Source organism: Bos mutus, chromosome 24, assembly GCF_027580195.1.
Source record: "Bos mutus isolate GX-2022 chromosome 24, NWIPB_WYAK_1.1, whole genome shotgun sequence".
Taxonomy (NCBI): domain Eukaryota; kingdom Metazoa; phylum Chordata; class Mammalia; order Artiodactyla; family Bovidae; genus Bos; species Bos mutus.
In genome coordinates, this window is record NC_091640.1 from 40,688,499 (window position 1) to 40,714,573 (window position 26,075).

At 42.3% G+C, this 26,075-nt stretch overlaps 1 protein-coding gene across 4 annotated transcripts in view; it reads left to right on the forward strand.

Annotated features, from left to right (window-relative positions):
- Positions 1-26,075, forward strand: part of PTPRM (protein tyrosine phosphatase receptor type M) — a 660,428-nt gene that overhangs the window by 247,319 nt on the left and 387,034 nt on the right. For all 4 annotated transcript variants that reach the window (XM_070361479.1, XM_070361481.1, XM_070361480.1 and 1 more), the window contains exons 4-5: positions 11,258-11,336; positions 25,317-25,432. In XM_070361479.1, the coding sequence (XP_070217580.1) occupies positions 11,258-11,336; positions 25,317-25,432 (195 nt within the window). The remainder of the gene's footprint in view (positions 1-11,257; positions 11,337-25,316; positions 25,433-26,075) is intronic.

Here is a 26,075-nt window from a genome sequence, read left to right on the forward strand (position 1 = left end):
CTTCCTTCCCCACCCAGAACTTCTAAGACTCAACTCTTGCGGGACCCTCCACAGCTGCCAGAGCCCAGCGCATGGGTTTAGTTTTGGCACTGGCTACATTCCAGTGTCTAGATCCCAGTGCCACAGTTAGGCGTTGGCATGCTACAACTAAGGATCTCAAATGCTGCAACGAAGACCCAACAAAACAGAATAAATATTTTTTAAAAAATAAATAAAGGAAGTGACACCTTTTTGAGACCCTTTCTCACTGCCCAGGGAATCTGCTTCCCCCAGACACTCCCATTATTTAGGCTACAAGATATTAATACATGATAAAGATCTAGCAAATTAATGTGGAGTGACCATATGCTTAAAATACTACCATATTAAAATACTTTATATTCATATAGTACTTTATTTCCATAAGAGGCTCTTTATACTTTTGAAGGTAGTTTTGATCTCATGAGTAAAGATTGGTGAATGAAGTCATTTAAGGAATTTCATTTTATACTGTTATGATTTCACATTATAATATTGCTTCAAAACGGGTAGCATCATCATCTAGTAAAAGAACATGTGCTTTGCATCAGACAGAACTGGATTTGGATATGAAATCGGTTTTTAGTTTGGGCAACTTAAACTTATGAGCCTTCCTACTTACAGGACTAAGTTAAAGACAGGGCGAGGCGGGAAGAGGAAGGCAAAGCACAATTTGGATGTTCTCATCTCTCAATAAATGGTGGTAATTTATGGAGATTCAGATTTGTGGAAAACAGAAAAAAGGAGAAGTGGATAATAGTTGATACTTTTTCCTGCTCAGTCACTCCTTAAATGTGTTTGGTGCCGTGGCAGAAAGTGTGCAATGAAAACAGTTTCCGGCAACAAATCATTCATTGAAACACTGAAAGGGAAGAACCCAGGGCTTTGCCACCAGAACATTATAGCAAGGTAGCCCTGGCGCTGCCATCATGGTGCTCTGCCTACCCCTGGGGGCAGGTGCGCTGGGTGGGGGAGGGCAGGCATGGAGGTGCTGTGCTGAGCGCCTCCTATCTCTCCTGTCTCTGATCCTCCCTTACTTATGTCAACAATGTCTGTTTCTCCCGTATCTTTGGCTGGAAGATCCTGAGTCAGTTCTCATCTCGGTCAGAATCTGAGTCTTGTAAGTTATTGGGTTTGGGAAGGTTTTCAGTGCAACTGAACACCACTGGCCTGTGTATATCAGATAAATATAATCTGTTCTCTTGGGCATCCCTTTGTTTTTACAACCTGTCTGCTCACATGATCTTTATTAGGACGTGTAGCATTTCAAAATGTTTCTTGGCAGAGTGGAGTGTTCTTGCCACGTAGTCATTTAGTGGAGCTTTTCCTATTTATGGGAAAATAGTATTCTGCAGGTACCCATCACGATGATGACTTGCATGGAACACAGGGACTTGCAGGTTAATTACTGTTCATTAACACACAAACCGTCAAGGGTATGGAGCTTGAAAGTGAGAGTGAAGTTTCTCAGTCTTGTCCAATTCTTTGCAACCCCATGGACTTTAGCCTGCCAGGCTCCTCCGTCCATGGATTTTTCCAGGCAAGAATACTGGAGTGGGTTGCCATTTGATTACCGCGTACTTAATTCCTCAATTAGTGTTGTCCTAACCGCTGTGACGTAGAACCTGCCGCTCTGTTGGGGGCAGCATATGCACAGGCTACCTGCTTTCGCCAGGGCACCTGGGCTGTAGCCCCTGCTTGCTTTGATTTACTCACTGACTGCCATTTGAAGAATAGCATTTTCCTCTCTCAAGCTCCATTTTGCTTTGTTGTCAAGGTTTTGGAAAATACTTCACTTGGATTCCGTTCCTTCCCTGCTCCTCTCTCTTCTTCCCCACCCCTACAAGTTTCTGGAGGCCTCTGATGGATTCCTCTGGGTTCCTAACCCTGTGGGCACCCAGAGACACTCCTGGAACCCCACATTCACTGCCCTGCTTTTGGATACAGTGGCTCTGAGTCCTGACTGAGGGCAGTGATCTTTAACAGAAATGGTTGTTTTGAAAAGGAAAAAATGCACAGGTAGTCTAGAAATCCATCACCACCACCCCCACTCAGCTCCTGAAATAAGGGGTCATGCCAGGCAGGGGACAGTGACAAGAAGGATGGGAAAGTCAGGGAAGATGACGGTGTTCTGGTTGCTCCACTTGTTGTCTAGTTGCTCAGTCGTGTCTGACTCTTTGCCACCCCATGGACTGACTGTAGCTTACCAGGCTCCTCCGTCGTGTCCAACTCTTTCTGCGAACCGTGGGCTGTAGCCCACCAGACCTCCTGTAAAAACAAATCACTTAGATGCACTGAAGGGCCTGGCAGGAGAGGAGAGGTGGATCCCTGCTCTCTGTTCTCTGTACACCAAGCTTACCAAGGGACTAGCATTTCTTGGGAGGCTAAGCCAAGATTGACCCTTTACCCATCTGCCATCTTTCCTGGTGGATGATGGTTTGAGGGACTAGGAAGGACTTGGTCTTTCTTACCTCTTGTCTTCACCTTCCAGCTGGACTCCCACATGACAGCCTTGGTTTCTTACTGGACTGGCCTTCAGCCCACTTTCAAGAAGGTCACGAAAGCCACGCTGAGTGGTAGTAGCTCAGCAGGCACTTGCTGCTAAGTTGTTGTTGTCATCCCGTCGCTAAGTTGTGTCTGACTCTTTGTGACTCTGTGGACTATAGCACGCCAGGCTCTCCTGTCCTTCCCAGAGTTTGCTCAGATTCATGGTCATTGAGTTGGTGATGCTATCTAACCATCTCATCCTCAGCCACTTTCTTCACCTTTTGCCTTCAATCTTTCCCAGCATCATAGTCTTTTCTGATAAGTCAACTCTTCGCAACAGGTGGCCAAAATATTGGAGCTTCAGCTTCAGCATTAGTCTTTCCAATGAATATTCAGGGTTGATTTCCTATATGATCACTGGTTTGGTCTCCTTGCTGTCCAAGGGACTCTCAAGAGTCTTTTCTAGCACCACAATTTGAAAGCATCAGTTCTTCAGTACTCAGTTTTCTTTATGGTCCAACTCTCACATCCATACATGACTTACTGGAAAAACCATAACTTTGACTATAGGGACATTTGTCACCGAAGTGATAGACAGTGTCTGAGGTCTGCATGGGTGAGTGTTTTCCAAACTGCGTTCCAAGGAAAGTTCAAAGGCACTGGCCAACCAAATGGAAAGAAGCACTGATTTAAGGGAAATAAAATGCATCCTGTATCACAAGGCATTCCAGAGCCCATGGGTGACACGGGGCAGGTGCATATACTGGGGTGAAACGTGGACATCCATCTGGGCTTTAGCAGAACATCTCTTGAGTCTCGTTGTTTCCTGGAGCACACTTGGGGAATCCTGGTATGTACTCATGGAAGAAGAGAAGGCTCCCTGACTCCATTAATTCCTTAGCTTATGGAATTACTTAATTCAATGTGTGAGACCAAGTGTGAGACCATTGAATCGCTTTGTACCAAGTGCAAGACAATCAGCTTGCTTTGTCTGTCTGGGGGACACAGGAAATTAAATATGGCAGTGAAATGAAGCCCTGTCTCAGGCAGGAAAGCTGTTCTAATCAGGTACCCCGCCCCCTGCATTTTGTGCTAAAAAGAGATGAGTTTGAAGAAATCAGTGAGGACATATGAGGCTGTCACTTTACTACAGACACAGAGCTGCTTTTAGGAAGCAGAGGGATTCACATGACAGTTTCATATCTTCAAAGATGATGTTTTATCCATTCATTGTGAAAAACTTGCATATCTCTGAGTTTCCCTCTCAGTTTATACTTGTTATTTGATGATTGAGGACAGGTCCTTCTTCTGGGTGAACATCTTCCATTTCCCTGAGTTCTGTCGCTTCTAGCTTCTCATTACTTTTCCTTATCACTTTCCTATTTCGTTTCCCTGTGCCTTAATTTGCTTACGTAGCCCATTTTGTAGAATGGACATTTGAGCCATGAGTAGAAAAGATTAGAAAAGAACATTTCCACTTTCCAAAAGAGAAAGGGAAAACACAAGAAAATTGAAGAAATTAGTGTTGATTGGTAGGGAAAAACATGGCATCATTTCAGAATGTCCTGAGTGATGTAGCAAAGCACCAATAATCAGCTCCACTGTGAAGCTTGTCCTTTGAATGCTTTTAACCTAGAGAAAGTAGGTTTTCACATGACTTCAATATGTGCATCTAAACAAAGGTCTTGGTTCTTTTTTCCTGATTTTCTAAAGTCGTAACATTTGTGGTTTTGCTTTGGCTCTTCTTTATCACAGAAACTTTTTTTTTCTGTGTATGTTTTAGTTTTAGTTTTTTATTTGGAAAATAAAGTAGCAGTTTTTGTGAACATGATATACTTAGCCTTTGGTGGGAGTGTCAAGATGTTTTTTATTAATGTGTGATGTGGGTAAATATTTTACAGTTTTGTTGAATTAAGTATGTAAAGAAAAATGCATAAGTAATATATATGTATTTTGATAAACGTTTGTAAATTAAATATGCTCATGAAGTCATGACCCATATTAAGAAATTGAACGCGCTGCACTCCTCCAAAGACTCGCCCCTCTCCCAGACTCTGCCCCTCTCATATTAATAGCCCATCCTCAGAAATAATCATGTCTTAACTTCCACTATAGACTGAATATTTGTGCTCCCCTCCAAATTCATAGCTTGAAATTCAGTCCTCAATATGATACACTGTAGCTTTTTATTTAAATCAAAACCAGAAAGGGGCTATGGGGCTCCGTGTGGGAAGACAGACAGATGCCACGGGAGCCCCTTTGTTCTAGGGACTGACAGATGGCTTCCACCAGCCCATCTTCCATGGAGAGTGTTTGTGTTGTAACCTAAGGCCTTTGCTTTGTTCACATGTGGCCAGGGGAAATGGCAGTGTGGAAAGCTAATTTTGCTCCTCACTGAAGCGGGGAGCACCAGAGATGCTGCCGGGTTAAACCTCTTCCCATCTCCCGTTTGGCGGACTCAGATCCAGGATGAGTCTTCATGAGCGAACAAAACAGCACTCATTAGTCAGTGGTGTAACCAGCTCTTTCCTAACTGAAATTCAGCAGCTTTCCCCCAAGGCTCCAAAGACGCCGGGGGTGCAACATCTTGTCCCCCGGAGACGTTATGTGTTGAGTGATGGAATGTCTATGGGCTCTGTCTAGCCTACATGTCTTTACTTCCCACCACTGCCAATAACATCTGGGAACCAGCAGCAGAAATGAGCATCGAGTCCTTCCAGCGGCCAAGAACTTTCATAGAAGTAGGCCTCGGTGTGAATCCAAACACACTCCTGCAGTTTTGTCCCAAACATCACTGTGAGTGCTGAATCAGTAAACACTGCACCGCTGCTTCTGTGGGGAGCACGGCGTCAGCCCCGCCACGAGAGCCTCTGGCCATGAGGTTTTCATCGACAGGTCAAGGCATAACCTTGGTTTATGTGTGCCTTGTTTAATGTATGTCATTGATTCCTGTCATTGAACGTGGCCAAGAGCACTAGCTCAGGCCTGAAGGAAGTTTATTTATTTAACAAATGTGTTTTCTCTGTAAGACACATCACAGCCTTGTGCACTTGGCAACAACCAGACAGCACTTTAGTGCTGAGCTGGGGGCCGTCTTAAACAGCAGCATCGCCAGTAAAAGGCTCGAAAAGGTGAAAAACGTAGAACATTTAGCCTCGGATGAGGACAGTTGTTAGCAGCAGGAGAGGGGAAACTAGAAGGCAGAGCCCCTTTTCCCCAGCCTCTGCTGGGCCGCATGTGTCCGGCAACTCTAGCGTTTGCTGCTCTGTCCTTGTTCTCACATGACCAAGAATGCTTTGTGAGGATTGATTTTGGGATTTCAAATAAATTACAGAGCAGTCAGATTCAGAATCAACAAATACTGAGGATTCATTGTGTTTTCCATTAAGTCAGATTCCCTGCCTCCCCCCTCAAGAAAGGTGATATAACTGCATGGTGACAAAATTATTCTAGAATAATGCAGTTTGACTCTGTGATTCCATCTTACCCACCCCCCACTTCGGCTTTCAACCTTTCAAATAATCATAGCTTAGGTTAGGCTGGAGGGCAAAGGCATTTATCCTAAAAATGCATGTGTATCAGTAAAAACACAAACATTTAGCTGCAGTCTAGCGAATGCCAAAGGACTTTGTGTAGAGTGAGATGTGAGAGGCTTGAATATGAAATTTTTATTATAAATTCTTCATAGTTTGGCATCTTTATAGAGGATTTGCCATCTAAATGAGCTGGGTTTTCTTTCCTTTTTAATAAATTTTTTCTTCTTTATTTTTTTAGTTACTTTTTGGCTGCATTGGGTCTTTGTTGCCGCGTGTGGGCTTTCTCTAGTTGCGGCAAGTGGGAGCTACGTCTAGCTGTCCTGCGCCGGCTTCTCACTGTGGTGGCTTCTCTTGTTGCAGAGCACTGGCTCTGGAGCATGGAATCAGTAGTGTGGCACCCGGGCTTAGCTGCTCTGCAGCATGTGGGATCTTTCCGGACCAGGGATCAAACTGGTATCCCCTGCATGGCATTCTTAACCACTGCATCACCAAGGAAGCCCTGTTTCATTTTTAGTTTAATCGTTAAGACAGTGTTTTGAGGTCTATCAAGTAATTCATTTCTATGGTTTTGTTTTATGCTTTAAAAATTTGGTAATGATTACTGCAAGGTAATGTGGGTGAAAACACCCACCCCTGTAATAGAGCTGAAACAAGCCAGCCCAGGAGAGGGCTTTCTCCCTGCCATTGCTAGAGGAGTACAAGGCTCCCCCAGCAAGTGCAAAGCATATTGAACTTGCTGTGACGAACTATTGCTATCGACGTATGCTTTCTTGTTAACCAGAGTAATGGCAGCTGCTGGTGAGCCAAGCAGGAAGGTTTCCTCTTAAAGCAGGAGGCTGGATAGTAAATACTTCAGGCTTTTCAAGCCAGATGGTCTCTGTGGCAGCAACTCCACGGTGCTGAGATTGTGAGAGTCACCATAGATAATCCATAAATGAATGGGTGTGACTGCTTTCCAATAAAGCTTAATTTGCAGGCATGGAAATTTGAGTTTCATATACTCATGTTGGGCTTCCCTGGTGGCTCAGACAGTAAAGAATCTGCCTGCCAATGCAGGAGACCTGGATTCTATCCCTGGGTCAGGAAGAGATCCCCTGGAGAAGGAAATAGCAACCCACTCTAGTATTCTTGCCTGGAGAATTCCATGGACAGAAGAGCTTGGCAGGTTATGGTCCATGGGTCACAAAGAGTCAGATACAACTGAGCGACTAAGCACACACACAGACACACACATATTTCTCGTGTATCACAAAATCTTCTTTTGAGTTCCTGCTACCAGTGAAAACTATAAACACCATCCATGGTTTGTGGGCCAGACAGAAACAAGAGATTAGGGGCAGATTTGGTCCATTTGCTATAGTTTGCTGACCCTTGTCTTGAAGTTCGTGTTGTTAAAACTGTGTCATATAGTTTGGCCCTTGCAGCTATATTTCTGGGTCAAATAGATGGCTACATTCTTACTTCAATCTAGAAATAAAGAATTTAGAACATATATGCATTTATGCAGTAAAAGTTATATATGTATATTTGTGTGTGTGTATATATGTGTATGGGCTTCCCAGGTAACACTAGTGGTAAAGAACCTGTCTGCCAACGCAGGACACATGAGAGATGCAGGCTCGGTCCATGGATGGGGAGATCACCTGCGGGAGGAAATAACAACCCATTCCAGTATTCTTGCCTGGCCCGGAAAATCCCATTGACAGAGGAGCCTGCTGGGCTACAGTCCATGGGTTTGCAAAGAGTCAGACGTGACTGAAGCGACCGAGCACACACACACGTGTGTGTACTCATGGTTGTATATTATATGTGTATATGCATACATAGGCAGTCGAGTCACATGAAAAAAGTTCGGACTTGAAAATAAAATAGACCTGGAATTACACCCTGAGTATGTGACCTCAGAAAAATCACTTAACTTTGTATCTACTGAGGTAGATAATATTCACTGCAGTGGATATGGTTGACTGAGAAAAATTAGATAATACATACAAAAGGTGCCTGGGACATGGATGTAAATGGTAAATAAATGTTTTTTGAATTGTTGATTTTTTATAAAGAAAAAAATTGGTGTGGTTCCCTTAAGAGGCTCAAGTCTTATTTCTAATATAGATTTTTAATAGGTTCTGTCCTGTTTGATAAAAATAAGCATGGCCACATCCCACATCAATTTTTACTTTTTTTTTTTGCTTTCTGGTGGTGCTGTCTATGGTCTTGTGTTAGTTTCCTCTGACTTCCATCTTTCTGGCTCTGGGAGCAGGCATCTTCAGACACTCCTGTGATCCACCCCCACACCTTCATATGTGTGCTGTATTTCTGTACAGCAATACGTGTCTTTTGATAGAGTGGTCCCTTGTTTGAAAAGAAGAGACAAAACTATTTCTGCTTCTGAAGCTTTCTTGGCAAGGGCACTGGCTAGAAAAAAGTACAAACTGGAAAACTTGCCAGAGAGCAAGGGTTCACGACGAGAAAAGCTTTTCAGGGCATGCTTAAATATGCTTTTAAGAAACTTGTTTAAGGACTTCCCTGGTTTCTCAAGTGACACAGCAGTGTCACTTGACACGTGTCACATTGACACGTCGATGCCTGCAGTGACGGAGACTCGGGGGACACAGGTTCAATCCCTGGGTCAGGAAGATCCCTTGGAGTGGGAAATGGCAACCCACTCCAGTATTCCTGCTTGGAGAATCCCATGGACAGAGGAACCTGGTGGACTACATCATGGGGTCGCAAAAAACTGGACAGGACTGAGCAACTGAGCAGGCGTGCACACTTGCAGTCCAGTGCTTAAGACTTTGCCCTGTCTTTCCTGCTCCTTCCGTGGAGTCGCGAAGAGTCGGAGACGACTGAGCTCCTGCTCCTTCTCCCTCCATCCCTGAGCCCTGGCAAGCACTCACCTGGCCTCCGTTTCTGAAATGCTGACATTACACGTTGTTACATAAATGGAATCGTATTGCATGTAATCTTTTCTGATGGGCTTTTTCACTCAACGCGATTCTCAGGGGATTCATCCAGTCAGTGGTTCTGTCGGTAGTTAGTTCCTTGAATTTGAGTCAGTTCTAGTGAGGTGGATGAACCTAGAGGCTGTTAATACAGAAGTAAGTCAGAAAGAGAAAAACAGATATATAATAATGCATATATATGGAATCTAGAAAAATGGCACTGATGAATCTATTTGCAGGGCAGCAGTAGAAACGCAGACATAGAGAACATACTTGTGAACACAGCAGGGGAAGGAGAGAGGGACAGATTGAGAGAGGAGCAGCGACACACACACAGTACCGTGTATGAAACAGACAGCTAGTGGGAAGCTGCTGTGCAACACAGGGAGCTCAAGCTCGTGCTCTGTGATGACCCAGAGGGCTGGGATGCGATGGGAGGGGCAGGGAGGCTCACGAGGGAGGGGACATATGTATTCTTATGGCTGATTCACATTCTTACATGGTAGAGAGCAACACAACATTGTAAAGCAATTATCCTCCAATTAAAAAAAAATTGTCCCTTTTTAGTGCTGACTAGTAACAATGGAAGGCAATAGCACCCCACTCCAGTACTCTTGCCTGAAGAATCCCATGGACGGAGGAGCCTGGTGGGCTGCAGTCCATGGGGTCACTAAGGGTCGGACACGACTGAGCGACTTCACTTTCACTTTTCATTTTCATGCATTGGAGAAGGAAATGACAACCCACTCCAGTGTTCTTGCCTGGAGAATCCCAGGGACAGGGGAGCCTGGTGGGCTGCCGTCTATGGGGTCGCACAGAATCGGACACGACTGAAGTGACTTAGCAGCAGTAACCATGGATGTACCACTCTCTGTTTAATCATTTGAACGGCATCTGGACTATTTCTGGCTTCTGCTTATATTGAATAAAGCTTCTATGAACATTCATGTGCAGGTTTTTATATGAATAATAAGTCCATTTCTTGAATGGAGGATGCTGGGTTGTGCATTAAGAATGATCCTCTTCATGTGGTCTCCCTGCGACACAGATTCCTGCTGTGTCATGTGGACCTGTTAGCATTAACACTAGCCTGACAATGGAGAGCTTTTGTTAGTGGTTCTTTTTTCTCCTTTAGCCTCAACTTCTCTGAGTCCACTATGTCAAAATGTTATTCATCTTGAGGACCTCAGAGCATGTTGCCCTTTTTCTGTTGCCCTGCTTCTCCTAGGATCAAACAGTTGTAAAGCCTTCATCATAAGATTTTTATATCATTTTCCTCCCAGTTCATACTCTACCATCTGAATTTCAGCCAGCACAGCTCTTCTCTGTATTTCTAATATGGTGTGTTCCCTATGAGTGGAGCCTCTGCGCCTGGTCACAGCTGACCTTTAGAGCTGTAGGTCCCAGTTTTCCTCTTTATGGTCACGGTCATGTCCACCTCAGGGCCTTTGCACATTCCCTGGAAGATACCTTACACTCTTCTCACCTTTGGCTTGTTCACTGGCAGCTCTCAGCTCAAACACCGCTTCCTCATGGAAGGTCCTCTGGAGTATGTCCTCCTAGTATCCTGTTCTCTTCTTTCATAGTACTTTAAACATTTTAATTGCATGTATTAGTTGTATAAAACCTAAGACCCCATGTGGTTCCAGTTGGTCCATAGAGTCCCCTCAAAGAAGTTGACCAGAAGGTATGTTGCATGCATGCATAATAAGTCACTTCAGTTGTGTCTGACTTTTTGCAACCCTATGGACTGCAGCCCACCAGACTCTTCTGTCCATGGGATTCTCCAGGCAAGAATATTGGAGTGGATGTCCGTTCCCTTCTCCGGGGGATCTTCCCCACCCAGAGATGGAACCCATGTCTCCTGCGGCTCCTGCATGGCACGCAGGTTCTTTACTGCTGAGCCATGGGGAAAGCCCAGAAAATATATTATCTTAAAGCAATTTAAATCTTAACGTCACCTCTGGAAGATGACTCAACCTCTGTCTTTTGAGTATCGGTTCCTCCCTGGGGTCCCCCCTCACCTTCATGGGGTGAGACCTTGATTGCACTGCTGTCTGCTCCCCACATTCACCTCCCAAAAAACTGAGTTTTAGTCTTAGTTGTTATTGCAGTTTTAGAACCTAGACCATTTGACTGTCGGATTACTAGACATTCAATGATGTCTGTGGGAAACATGAATGAATGGTTGAAATGAGGTATCTTATCTACAAGAAATGTTAGGTCAAAGTTGATAAAGTGAATGAATAATGAAAACCTTTCTTAATCTTTCAGGTGATTTTTGAAGTCATAACTTCTGGACATCAAGGTTACCTCGCTATTGATGAAGTGAAGGTGTTAGGACATCCGTGTAGTAAGTTGCCTCAACTTTTAATCCTTCAGGGACATGGTTGGGGTGTATTTATGTTATGGATGGGAGAAAGTGCTAAAACCTGGAGGGAAGTTTGTCCTGTCTAGAGAGTCCCTGATGGACTTGTAGGTGGCGCTGTGCTAGCCCAGAAGTTCACATACATGTGTCATGTGTGAGGCATTGTAAGTGAAAAATGACTGAGTGCCTTGAAAGTGAAAATCAGCAATGGGGACTATGGGAATATTTGGTATGTTGAAATATCCAACCTCAAAAGAGAATGTTGGGAGCTGAGCAACCAAAACTCTGCAAATCTATGTGTCTGTGTGTGCTTAGTGTGTGTGTGTGTGTGTGTGTGTGTGTGTGTACAGAGCTTCCCATAATCATGTGCTCAGAAAAAATCAGTTATGTTTGCCTTTATAAATTCTTTTTTTGGTGCCATGCCTCACAGCATGAGGGATCTTAGTTCCTAGACCAGGAATCAAACCTGCACCCTTTGCAGTGGGAATGTGGAGTCTTAGCCACTGGACCACCAGGGAAATCCCGCCTTTGTAAATTCTAATGAGTGGCATTGAACAGTACAAATCACTCTCTTCTTTTTTTCCCCTCTTAACATTATATTTTTAGGTCAGTCCATCAGATTGCATCATATACATATACTACACTGTATTTTTGTATTCGTCTATGAATATTTAGTTCCCCCTAAGACCCAGTTTTTGTCTGTGACAGACATGGCTGCAGTACACACCCGTGTGTGTGTGTGCACGTGCATGCCTTTGCATGCAGTTTGTGAGAACCTGGGAGATGTGTATTCTTACAGGCAGAATTGCTGAGATGTCGGTTAGAAAGTTTTACGAGATGCTGCCAAATTGGTATGAAAGCTGTCTGCCCAGTTCCACACCCACCAGCAATGCGTGGATATTTGAGTTGCCTGTATCCTTGCCCCAGGTTGATATTGTCAGACATTACATCTTTGACCATCTCAGAGATGGTGGCCTGCTTTACTTTTAGGGTCCCTGGCTTTAAAGGGAAATTGGCTCATTCAGACCATTCTGGATCTCTGCTGAAGCATGCATGTGTGCTAAATCGCTTCAGTCCTGTCTGACTCTGTGCAACCGTGGACTGTAGCCTGCCAGGCTCCTCTGTCCACGAGATTTCCCAGGCAAGAATACTGGAGTGGGTTGCCATGCCCTTCTCCAGGGGATCTTCCCAACCCAGGGCTTGAACCTGCGTCTCATATCTCCTACATTGGCAGGCGGGTTCTTTGCTGCTAGCGCCACCCTTTCTGCTGAAGGTCCCCAGCCAAATCCATGGGGGTGTGGTTATAGCTATGCTGATACTAGAAATAAAAACACTTGCAGGAATGTCTGCTTTTACTGTGTGGGCTGAGACATGCCCCAGTGATTACTCCACACGGTAGTCACAGACAAGCCTGGGTGGCTGTTATCCACTGGGCTATCATGACACCATTGTTTGATTCCACCCCAAAGGGTGTTGCTCTCTGAGATCTTTATCTGGTGTCCCAGTTCAAGCTCGGCAATCATCTTGCTCATTACCCGGTCAGGACGTTCCTATTGTAAGTCAGTGCTCGGCCTTTTCTTCTGTCAGCAATACTAGCGAATTCAACAAGAATTTCAGTCCCTTTTTTCTGAAAAAAAAAAAAAAAAAAAAAAATGTTCCTAATGGGAACAGCAGGGCAAATTCAAGAAGCAGAATATAATTACCTGAGTTGGAATTTGGCCAAACGCTCAGAGTCATAGCCTCAGGCTTGGAAAAGTGCCCTGAGATCCTCTCAGGCGCATGAACGTTCAGGGCCTCTGATTCACCTCTCGCCAGGAGAGACGTCAGATGGACCTACTGTGTGCTGAGCCGTTTCCTGGAGCAAACCTCACCACCCGGCAGGTGTCTCTGCTGCTCTGGGTGCAGGTGCAGAGGCCTCTGGCCAACAGAACGGCTCCTGAAGTGGACCCCCTCCCATCCGGCAGGATTCTAGTCACTGCCTTCAGTAGGAGAGAAAGACTTAATGCTTCCCCTTCCGTCAGAGCCTTCCTGAAATGTGTCTCCCACAGTTCAGTGCATTCTTCCCAAGACCAGCTGCCTGCAGCCGCAGAAATGGTGTTTATGTCTCTCCTTTGGAGAATACCGGTTCTGATACCTAATTGGCTCTACAAACTGCTGTTAGGAGATACAGAATCGCAAAACAGCCTGTGTCCCAAGGTGATGGATGCTACAATGGTGTGTTGAACTGTGAGCTTTAAACGGTCTTGATGATGGCCTTTCTGTCGTTATCTTCTCCTGAATTGCCTAGTTTATGGGGAAAACATGCAAATAAAGATTTTAAAGAAGGCAGTCGTTTGGTCTTAAAAGGGAAAGCTTTATAGTTTGTATTCTAGGGGATTTCCTATCAGGGTTTCTAAATAATAATCAATTATTTTGAAATGCTGAGGCTCATTAAATTTACATCGTGAAGGAGCATAAATATTTCATATCCAAAATTCTGCTTTCCCCAAAGATGTAAAACTGCTGAACTTTATTTACTTCACTCTAAAGGCTCCTGTTTGGATTCATATAGGTTTATGAGCAGGCATTACGACACTTTTTTAAAAGTAGCTGTTCTGTTAAGGGTGTACAGTTGCTCATAAAATTGATTTTCGCGTAGTGACAGTAAGATGCCAGATCGTTTTGAAATGTGGAAATGCCTGTGCTGTGGCTTCACACAGCTTTTGATGAACATAGATAATTTCTGTATTTGGTGTGCACCCTAAAGCTATATTTTGAATTTGGTTCAATAATCCTGGTAGGAGAAACTGAAGAAGCGGTTTTTTCAGCTTCATAATATTGTCTCCTGTTTTTAAGCAGGTCGTAACTTAGGCATATGTGGGTATTATTATTATTATGACTTTGTGATGCCGGTATGTATTTTTATATCTTATAAGCTATGCAGCATTTTAACATCACATATCATTCCGTTCATCCTCTCAAAGTTGTATGGGAACGTGGGATGTTTTTCCTTTTACTCAGGCTTTCTAATATTTCCTTCAATAGTGTTTGCAGTCTTCAAGGTACAAACTGAACTTCTCTCATTAAATGTATTCCTATGTATTCATTTTGATACTGCTCTACAGGAGCCTGGTGTGCTACAGTCCGTGAAACTCGACTTGGCAACTGAAAAGCAACAACAAATAAATGGGATTGCTTTCTTAATTTCATTATTAGATTGTTCATTACAAGTGTATAGCAACACAGCTGATTTTTGTACAGTGACCTCATATCCCGAGACCCTGTTGAACTTACTTATTATAAGTGCTACTTGTTTTTTGTAGATCCTTAGAATTTTCAAGACCCGCGATCTTTAGGTTTAGTTTTATATCCTGTTGTTCAGTCTGGGTACCTTTGATTCATTTTCCTGCCTACTTGCTGGGGCTGGAACCTCCTGTACAGTGCTGAGTACAAGTGGAGAGAACAGATGTCTTTGTTGTGTTCATGTCTTTGGAGGGAAATTTCCAGCCTTTCACCATGAAGTGTGATGTTAGCTGTGAGTTTGGGTTTTTCATAGATGCTCACTATCAGGAAGGACATTCTCTTATATTCCTACTTTGTTATATGTTATTTAAAAATCAATCATGAAAGGCTGTTGGATTTTAGCCAGTGCTTTTCCTTTACTTATATAGGAGAGGGGAAAGTTTTTTTTGGCCCTCCTAGGGTCGCTGACAGGATCTGAAACCGAGAAAGACAGATAAATGGGAGAAAAGCATATAGATATACTTCCTGTATGTTTTATGCGACACGGGAGCCTCATAAGGAAATGGAGATGTGCACACACAGACCTGAGTATGTTTATACTGGTTTTCATGAGGAGTGGACATTCATGGAGGAATGTGGTATTGTATAGACAATACTGTGAGTGTGGTAAGCTGAGGAAGACCCAAAGCAGGTGTCTTCACTTTGTTTTCCACCTTTGTCCTTAGAGATAGGGAGCTCCTTTCCTCTGGGCACTGGGAGGGCATCTGTCACGAGGGTTTTGTGGCCTGTTTCAAGGGAGAAGGGAAGGAAAGGTCAGAGTGACCTTCTTGCTTCCGCTGTTTTCTCAGACTCCTTCAGCTTAACATATTCGGTGTACCCAGGTGCCATGTTTTTGATGGCATTTCCTGAACTCCATTAACTGTCAGATTATGATATAGTTTTTGTCTTTTATTCTGTTGGTGTCTTTTATTATTATATTGATTAATTTGGGGATGTTAAATCAACCTAGCACTCCTAGGATGAATCTCACTGGGTTATAGTGTACAATCTTTTTTTTTAATTAATTAATTTTTTAATTGAAGGATAATTGCTTTACGGAATTTTGTTGTTTTCTGTAAAACCCCAACATGAATCAGCCATAGGTATACATATATCCCCTCCCTCCCATCTCCCTTCCCATCCCACCCACTCTAGGGTGATACAGAGCTCCTGTTTGAGTTTCCTGAGCCATACAGCAAATTCCTGTTGGCTATCTATTTTACATATGGTGATGTAAGTTTCCATGTTTTACTCTCTCCATACATCTCACCCTCTCCTCCCCTCTCCCCATGTCCATAAGTCTATTCTCTATGTCTGTTTCTCCATTGCTGCCCTGAAAATAAATTCTTCAGTACCATTTTTCTAGATTGTGTATATATGCATTAGTATACAATATTTATCATTTTCTTTCTGACTTACTTCACTCTGTATAATAGGTTCTAGGTTCATTCACCTCATTAGAACTGACTCAAATGTGTTCCTTTTTATGGCTGAGTGATATTCTATTGTGTATATGTACCACAACTTGTTATCCGTTCATCTGTCGATGGACATCTAGGTTGCTTCCATGTTCTAGCTATTGTAAATAGTGCTGCAGTGAACAATGGGATACCTATGTCTTTTTCAATTTTGTCTTATAGTGTACAGTCTTTGTTATTTGTTGTCATATAACACCTTAAATACAAAGATATTTGCATATATGATTCCTTCAATTGTGAAATCTAAAAATTATACAGAATCATGCCTCATTATTGTTCTGCCTATTTTAACAAGTAATAATGAAAAAGATTGCAAAAATCCTCATAAACCTATGTGTCATATATTGGATAAAATGAATGCAAAATCTAAGACAGTTCTGTATTACTACTTCGCAGTATGAAGTAAGTCAGCAATTTCTTTAAACACTTAAGAAATGCTGAGTTCATAATATGGCATTCTTGATTCAAATTTATTCTTATTTTATAAAACAAAATTAATTTTTCAATCATATTTATTTGCATACTCAAACATTGCCTACTTTCAAATTTAGATTTTTATGAAGACATTAAACTGTGTGATTAAAATAAGAATAACAATGACAAATTAAAAAATTGGAACTGTTTTCTGAATTATGTTTGTTGAATAAAGGCAGACCCAATAAAGGCATTGTTTGAGAAATGCACAGAACTCAGAACAGTTGTTTCATTTTAAAGGTAGGAAGTTACTTGGGTTTTTCTCCAATGGACTATCATTTTTCTTCAATATACAGTGACTAATAAAAGTTATCTTTACATAGTGGCTCACTTACTTTTCTGTGATAAGAATGTTGAGTCTGTTTTTCCACTTGACAAATTATTCCATTAAGATGCATTCTTACAGGACTGCTCTGTTGGTTCAGTGGGTAAGAGTCACTGAACCAATTGGTTCAGTGGGTAAGAGTCACTGAACCAATTGGTTCAGTGGGTAAGACTCCAATGTGGGGGATCTGGGTTTGATTCCTGGTCAGGGAACTAATTCCCCCATGCCGCAACTAAGACTTGGCATGGCCAAATAAATAAAATTGTCTTACAAAAAGATCTGTTCTTACCTTACAAGCAAAACAAATGTAGCTTTGTCTTGAAACATGTTTGTTAAGAGCTTTCTGCTCACAAGAGTTTTTTGGCCTTTGTGACCTATTACCTTGCTCAGGTAGTGGGGATAATAATAATAATAATGCTTTCCTCAAAGGGTAAACGTAAGGATTAAATGAGTTAATGTACATAATGAACTTAGAACAGTGCTTAGCACATTTCTGCTGCTGCTGCTAAGTCGCTTCAGTCGTGTCCGACTCTGTGCGACCCGATGACGGCAGCCCATCAGGCTCTACCATCCCTGGGATTCTCCAGGCAAGAACACTGTAGTGGGTTGCCATTTCCTTCTCCAATGCAGGAAAGTGAAAAGTGAAAGTGAAGTCGCTCAGTCGTGCCCGACTCTTAGCGACCCCATGGACTGCAGCCTTCCAGGCTCCTCCATCCATGCGATTTTCCAGGCAAGAGTACTGGAGTGGGGTGCCATCGCCTTCTCTAAGACCTCAGTAAATGTTAGCTGCTATTATTATGCCTGAATTCTGATTGGCCCACTGGAATGAATTAGCTGCAGATTGTAACTCTAAGTAGAAATACTGATTGGTTTCTTAGATGGGATAATTTAGCAGTGTCTGTTTTAAAAGTTAAAAAAAAAAGTTTGCAAAACAGATTGTGTTCAGATAGTACCGGGTATTCTCTTTAGCAGAAGTTGGCTCTTTTGTTTGCAATGATGTGCTGCACAAATAGAAGTGTTGACTCTGCATTCTGGCAGGCAGGCATGGCCCCAGTCCATCTCAGCCTTTGCCATTACATTAAAATGTAAATGTAAAGACAAAGGGGTCAGGACACAGTCTGCCCGTTGTCCATTTCGGTTTGCACATTGATCTTGCAAATTACCATTCTCTGATTTTGTTGTTAGCATTTGGTAGCAGGCTTTGAAGAATCAATGATATGAGACATCTACAGAAAGGTTTGCATCCTGGTCAGTGATAACTCCTGGCTTTGGAATCAAAGGCTGATGTGAGATCAATTAATACCTGAAAACCTCTATTCTTTTAAAAGTTGTTTTCCTAGTAAGAAGCAACAGAATATGGCAGAAATGAAAAAAAAAAATAGAAGAGTTCTACTCAAAAACCTTTTAATATTCATGGAAGATATTTAGTTTTTAGAACTCCTGCAGATTTTAGAGGAAAACTGGCATAGCATTTTGAAAGGGTACCCAGGAGACAAATGGGCCTATAAATTTAGAGAGAAAAAGAGAATTTTTCTTTTTGAGTATGGGCTAGATTGGAATTTTCCACTCTACTGGTGCTCTACCTGTGTTCCAATTAAGGTGGTTTGGCAAGGTTCAGAGCACGCAGCTCAGCGTGGAACTGAAACTTTTCTGGCTATAGACCTCCTTTTCTTGGGATCTTTTCCAGTTTCCAGTGATAGATCAGTTATTTTAAATAATAATGAACATTTTTGAGGCTAAGTACCAGGCACACTGAATGTCTTCTCCTGGCAGCATCTTCTTTGATCTTTATCCCAACCCTATGAAATACGTACTTTAAAAAAAATCCCAGTTTTGCAAATTGAAAAAAAAAATCCACTAAGGCTTGGGTTTAGGAACTTTTGCATCTATTCAAAGGCAGTGAGAGCCTGAGCTTGAACGTATATACACTGAGAGTGAAGTTAAAGTGTTCGTCACTCAGTCTTGTCTGACTCTTTGCGACCCCAAGGACTGTAGCTTGCCAGGCTCCTCTGTCCGTGGAATTCTCCAGGTGAGAATACTGGAGTGGGTAGTCATGCCCTTCTCCAGGGAATCTTCCCAACCCAGGGATCAAACCTGGCTCTCCTGCTTTGCAGACAGATTCTTTATTGTCTACGCCATAAGGGAAGCCCATATGCTGAAATTCCAACCTTAAAATAGTATTAGCCTTCAATTGCTTCCCAACCAAAAATATTTGTAGGGTTTACAGCACTAGGCAGGGAGAATCCAGGCGTCTTAAACCTCTGGAAAGATTATCTATACCTTTAATGTTTATTGAAAAACCTTACAAATGCCTTTAATAGAAATCTTAACCTTCCTGATCTTGGAGGAAACTGATCTGAAACAAAGAATTCCACAGTCCCTTTGTCTTATTTACCCTGGTGGATGAGTTACTATGTTCTGTTCATGTCAATTAATTCTCTTAATTGAAAATGATAATTTGCTTATAAAAGGGTTTATGCTTAGTAGGTTTCTCTGTCTTCATCTAGTTTCCATTTTGAGGTATGGCTTTTATTATTTTAGCCAGATGATTTTTTTTTTCCTGGGAGTCTTCATCTCAACCAAGAGACACTGTTGCCCCAACCAAAGACAGCCAATCCATTCCAAAGCAGTGTGTGTTTGATCAGTTGCTCAGTCATGTCCTACTCTTTGTTGACCCCATGGATGGTAACCACCAGACTCCTCTGACCATAGGAGTTTTCAGGCAAGAATACTGGAGTGAGTTGCCATTTCCTCCTCCAAGAGATCTTCCAGACCCAGGGATTGAACTCATGTCTCCTACTTCTACATTGGCAGGTGGATTCTTTACCACTGAGCCATTGTTCCAGAGGCGCCCACGCACCACCCTCCCCCGCCCAAATACAGTTTGAACAAAGGTATCAATTCCTTAGACGCTAACCTTATTGTGCAAATAATAAACCCTGGAGTCTTTGAGAAAGCCATATTGAACATCAGATCCTTTCTAAAGGAGAAAAGATAAGCCCCATTCTGAGAAGCATGTCTTAATAAGGATGAAGATAAAGAAATAATATCACACAGTCTTATCTTTGGCCAGCAAATTAAAAATATAAGTTATAACCTAAAAGAACTCCTAATATAATTAGAAAACTGTATTGATAAATCAGCTTTTCTATATCTTTCTCTTTGGTTCAGTAGCCACTGCTAGAAACAGGGCCCTTAGGAGAGCAGCCTCCCAGGGCAGCTTTACTGTGCATGAATAGACCTATGGCAGAACCATGACAGTTCTGATATTCCTGTTATTTATTATTGTTAGGGAAGCTGATGAAGCAGAGCACATATATTTAATCAACTTCTTCAGAAAAAATACAGAAATTAATACTTAGCATACCCTGCTGGTAGAAATGCAGTTTGTTATACACTTTAAGGAAAGCAATTCAGCAATTTGTGTCTAAAGTCTTTTAAAAATGCTTCTTTTTGTCTTAGTAATTCGATTTCTAAAAATTCACCCTAAGGAAAAAATTAAAAGTCTACATGAGGATTTAATTATGAACTCTTGTGTCTTGGCATTCTGTTTAAGAAACTCAGAAGTCCAAAGTAAAGGAATGTTCCAGTTAACTTTTTTATGTTCATATGATATATACGTCTGTGTATGTGTATGTGTGTGTGTGTACTCTTTGTGACCCCATGGAGCCTGCCAGGCTCCTCTGTCCATGGAATTTCCCAGGCAAGAATACTGGAGTGAGTAGCCATGTTCTCCTCCAGGGAATCTTCCCGACCCAGGGATCAAACCCAGGTCTCTTGTGTCTTGTGCATTGCAGGTGGATTTTTTTTTTTTTTAACCATTGTGCCACCTTGGACGCCCGTATATATGTAAGGATTTCACGACCTTGACATTATTGACATGAGGATGGGTAATTCCTTTCTGTGGAGGCTGTTGTGTGCATTGTAGAATGTTAACACCATCTCTGACCTCTGCACACCGGGTTCCAGCAGCATCTGCCCCGCCACCTCCCCTACCCCTGTTGTGACAAACAAAAATGTCCCAGATATCATCAGATGTTCTCTGGGGGTGACATGATCCCTGATTGTGAACTACAACTTTTTCTTATAGTTTTAGGTAAATATTTAACAAGCAAAATGCTCACAATATCTTGTTAAATTTTTTTCAAAAGTGCACAATAGTCACAAAAAGGTAAATAGGTAAATACCAATAGACTAAAAGGTAAATACCAATAGACTAAGTTAAAGGATGTAATTTCTTTAATGACCAAGGCCTGCTCTAATAATTTTATGCAGAACCAGGAACTCCCACCAGACCTCAGAGCCGCCCATAAATAATGTAACTGCCAGATACTGGAAGCTTCTGTTGTTGTTGTTCCAGTAGGATTTTTTGTTTCATCTTCATTTCTCTCCTGACGATCACCCCCCGTTTGTATCTGTTCTCATAGTATGGTTTTCATCTGCCTCCTTACTTAGTACAAATAAGCAATCTGTAGGAACATTCCTGGAGTCACTGTGAGCCTTGGTGGATCAAAGTGGGTATTTACCAGGCTCTCTCAGAAGGCCCACGCTTAGGTCTGCAGACAGGTGTCTCCGCCACAGGTTACCAAATGCTTTCCATTTAAAGATCATAAACTGTGCGGGCTTCCCTGATCACTCAGCGGGTAAAAGAATTTGCCTGCAATGCAGGAGGCACAGGAGATGTGGGTTCCATCCCTGGGTTGGGAAGATCCCTTGGAGAAGGAAATGGCAACACACACCAGTATTTTCACCTGAAAAACCCCATGAACAGAAGAGCCTGGCGGGCTACAGTCTATGAGCTTAAAAAGAATCGCATGATAGATAGTGCAGAAAAGCATACCTATTTCCAAAGCTGCTTCTTAAAGGTAAATTTATATATGATTAAGAAACAAAGTAGTTAGAAAATTCTAAATTCAGGTTTTTAATTTAAATTTAAAAATGTTATTTCTTTAATTTTAATGTTTATTATTGAAAGTGGTTTCTAAAGGTAAAAAAATTATTTAAATCAAAAATCTTAGGAAAAAGAATGGAATTGATTTTAAATACATTGGACATCTTTTAATATTTTAGTTCATCTTGGTAGGAGGGATATGTAAATGAAGATGATCTAGGTAAGTCATTTCAGGAGGCAGTTTGGATTTGGATACAAATAAAGTATGCTATTTTTCAGCAGTTCAGAAACAGGCTGTAACATTAGAAAAAGGGAAAATAATATATGTGGCCCACCCTTGCTCTTCGAAAATAACAATCCTGACATGCCTGATAAAGAATGAACTTAAAATTTAAAGATTGAAATTCATTTTCTATAAATTATTTTAGTCTGTGGGAAACTTATTCTTGATGCTGCAAACTAAATGTTTTTTAGCTTTCCCTGTGTGCCAATTAGAAAGTGCGGGAGCCTTTGAAAGGCTGCAGATCTCTGGGGGAGAGGTCACTCTGGGAAGAAAGACTTTCCTTGCATTCCTGCCTCCCTAGGGGAGAGGAGGGTGCAGAGCTCTGCAGCCCCAGGACACCTGGATGAGCCCTTCTGGATGAGAGAAGCTAAGGGAGCTCAGTCATCGAGCATAAGGAAAAAGAGGGGTTTTGAGAATGCTGGCAGCCTTGGAGGGTAAGGAGGGTGAAAAGGAGAAGGATCACAGGTGAGGTACAGGGTAGGAAGCCAAGGTCTAAGACAAGCGTGAGCAGCACATGGACATTTTGCAGTGGATTTTTAAGGGAGACTTTTTTCATCAGTAATCAAAGAAAAGCAAATTTAATAATGGTGAGTCTTTTCTTGCAAGGTAGTAAACATATTTTTAGCACTCCGTGGTGTGGGCTGTCTTATACATTGCAAATAAGAATATATATTATCAGTACCTTTAATAGTGAAAGTGAAGTCGCTCAGTCATGTCCGACTGTTTGCAACCCCATGGACTGTAGCCTACCACGCTCCTCTGTCCATGGGATTTTCCAGCCAAGAGTACTGGAGTGGGTTGCCATTTCCTTCTCCAAAGGATCTTCCCAACCCAGGGATCAAACCCTGGTCTCCCACATTGTAGGCAGACGCTTTACTGTCTGAGCCACCAGGGAAGTCCTATCAGTACCTTTATGTCTTTTAAAATAGAAATATAGTTGGTTTACAATATCATGCCAATCTGCTGCACAGCAGGGTGACTCACTTATACACATATGTATGTTCTTTTTTAATGTTCTTTTGCATTATGGTTTATCCCAAGAGGGTAAAATTATTTAAATTTTTAGTAGCTTAACTATGTGGGGATATATCCAGGGTGATTCTCAAAATAATTAACAACCCTTCAGCACAGACTCTGGAGAGACCCTGGGTTTAACCAGGTAGGGTGACAGTACCCAAGTGGTCATGAAAGATGGCTCCACACCCAACATTTTGTGTTAGGAAGCCAGTATGTAGGAGTGATTTGCAGCCAGAGGAAGAGGTGGGAGGACAGGAGCTGGACAGGAGAGGGTAACACCAGTGAGATGCCCGACAGAGGACAAGTGGTGGTGCAGAGGTCTGACAGCAAGCTGAGAGAATCCATGCAAGCTTTATGGAAAGAACAGCACTGGAAAGGGGCCTTGAAAGGAGCTTGAATTCCAACAGTCCGACCGGGAGCCATACCTGGTGGGATGCAGAGCCTGCGAAAGGCATTCAGAGTTACAAAGCAGTGTTGCCTAGTGGGCAGCATCTGAGCTTTGGAACTGGCCAGACCCAAGTTTCCACTCCATGTCTGGCTCTCATTGGCTAAGTACCCACAAGTAAAATAATGGAAAAAAACCTTCTTCAGAGAACACATGTGAGTCATCAATGGAAAAGTTTCTGCCCCATGAAATGCTCCAAAAAAACGTTACCTTTTGCCACTTTTTGAAAACAATGGGAGTTAGAAAAAGAAACTTGATGCAAGGACTTTTTGCACAGATCTTTAAAAACCATAGACTTGTGCTGTTCTTGACTAAGGGGAATTTGATTAAGTTAATGAGAAATAGTTGATAGGCTTCTAAGTGAATATAATAGTATTAGAGACAATGACCCACAGTTATACTGCTGTTTTAGAAATTACTGAGGACATTTTGCATGCCAGGCATCATGAACGCATTGTTGCAGTTATTGCTGGTCTTCAAAGGAGTAACGGGGGTTTCCTCTGTGTTATTGGTATCAAACTACATTTTTCTTTGTTTTTGGATAGAAATTCATTTTCACTCCTAATTGTGCTTTTTTAAGTCTTTATTGAATTTGTTGCAATAGTGCTTCTGTTGTTTTTATGTTCTGGTGTTTTGGCAGAGAGGCTTGTGGGATTTTAGCTCCCCAAACAAAGATTGAACCCCCAACCCCTGCATTGGAAGGTGAGGTCTTATCTACTGGACTGCCAAGAGAAGCCCCCTAATTATGTTTTTCACAGGCTAGTGTTAGTGCTGTATATCATCTTTGGGTGCCCAGGAGTGGTGGACCATTCTTTGAAAGGTGTGATCCAGAGACACGTTGGCTGGCAAGGCATAAACAATGCCTTCTAGCTGTCGTTCAGATTTCTCTATTTCTCCCAGAAAATATCACCATCCTGTTTTCTTCTTTTCTACTCCCTAACCTCCCCCTACCCCACCTCTTGCTACTCTTTCACTCTATCCTTGTACTGGTAAGAGAGTGTTTCCCTAAAGGAGAAGTTATAAAATTTAATTCCCAACCCATCCCTCCAGTTCCTCGATGGATGTCTTCAGTGTGCTACTGAGATGGATCTGTGCTTCTTAGATCAAATAGAACAATGCTTTGTTTAAACAGGTGTCCCCTATGGACAATGCATGTTCTGAAACTTAATGCTATTTAGCAGTTGGAATCATTCTTTCTCCTTGAATTGGAAATAAGAATCAGCAAAACCCGCCGTGCTGTGGCAGTTCCAGTGTAATTTCGCAGTCTGTCTATGGGGAGAGTATTTTGGTCGCTGGGAAATATTACATGAGGAGTGCTGCATACCAATTACTTGTATTAAAATATATATTACTCACAGCTCCGTACTTGGCTTAAAAAGTTTCCTTGACAACATCATTTAACTTCTTACTGTTCTTTTCATGTTCCTAGTATAAATATCTAATATGTTTTTGTTCAAAACATCAATTAGGCCTCAGTGTAATCTTTATTAATACAGATCTGTTATTACAAGAAGACTGCTGAGCTATGATAATTTGCACAGCAGGGACCATAAAATATCTTCTTTCCGTCTGGTTCTATCCCAGAATGCCTGGCTGTTAGAGAACACAGCAGATCTTTCCAGAACCTCTTTTACAGGCGTAATGAAATCTTTAAAGCTCTTAGAAGCAAAGGCATTCTTTTCTTCAAAGGTAAACAAAAGGGAGAGGCCCGAAATTGCAGGCAGATTTGAAGAGACACAAACGGGTTCAGACCTCCACTTTTAACGTCTTTCCTTCTTCGTCTTCCTGCAGCCAGAACGCCCCACTTCCTGCGGATTCAGAACGTGGAGGTCAACGCCGGCCAGTTTGCCACCTTCCAGTGCAGCGCCATCGGCAGGACCGTGGCTGGAGACAGGCTCTGGCTACAGGTACAGTCACTCACGTTCATGGTTCAGAGTGAGTCCAGCAGGCAGAGAGCCTGTCCCTGGGGAGGGCCCCAGAGATCCGGTTAGTGTCAGGACACTAGCAGGGAGGAAGAGGATACTCTGAGCAGTCTCCCCAGTTCTTCTCTTGCTTCCACAGTGTGTAGCCAGGTAACAAAGAGTTCGAGACAAGTTCAATGTTATTCTTCATAAACCTTGCTGTGAACTTCTGGTTTTGCCCTTGCTTCTACTTAGCCATCTTGTTTGGACAATCTGGTTACTGAGTTGCTTTTAGGGCAAGATGTTGGAGTCCAAAATATAATACCCTCTCCCTGTTCATCCTCTTGGAATCACATGGTCATGTCACACACAAACTTATAGGCATTTTTGTTAATTTTCAGCTCCCTAGCCATAAGCCTAAACCTAGAAATTAGTAACACATCTTTTACTTTTAACCATTTTTATTTGTTTTTGTTCTGTTTTGTTTAGTCACTAAGTCTTGTCTGACTTTTTGCGACCCCACGGACTGTAGCCCACAAGGCTCCTCTGTCCATGGGATTTCCCAGCAAGAATACTGGAGTGGAGTGGGTTGCCATTTCCTTCTCCAGGGGATCTTCCCAACCTAGCAATTGAACCTGGGTCTTCTGCA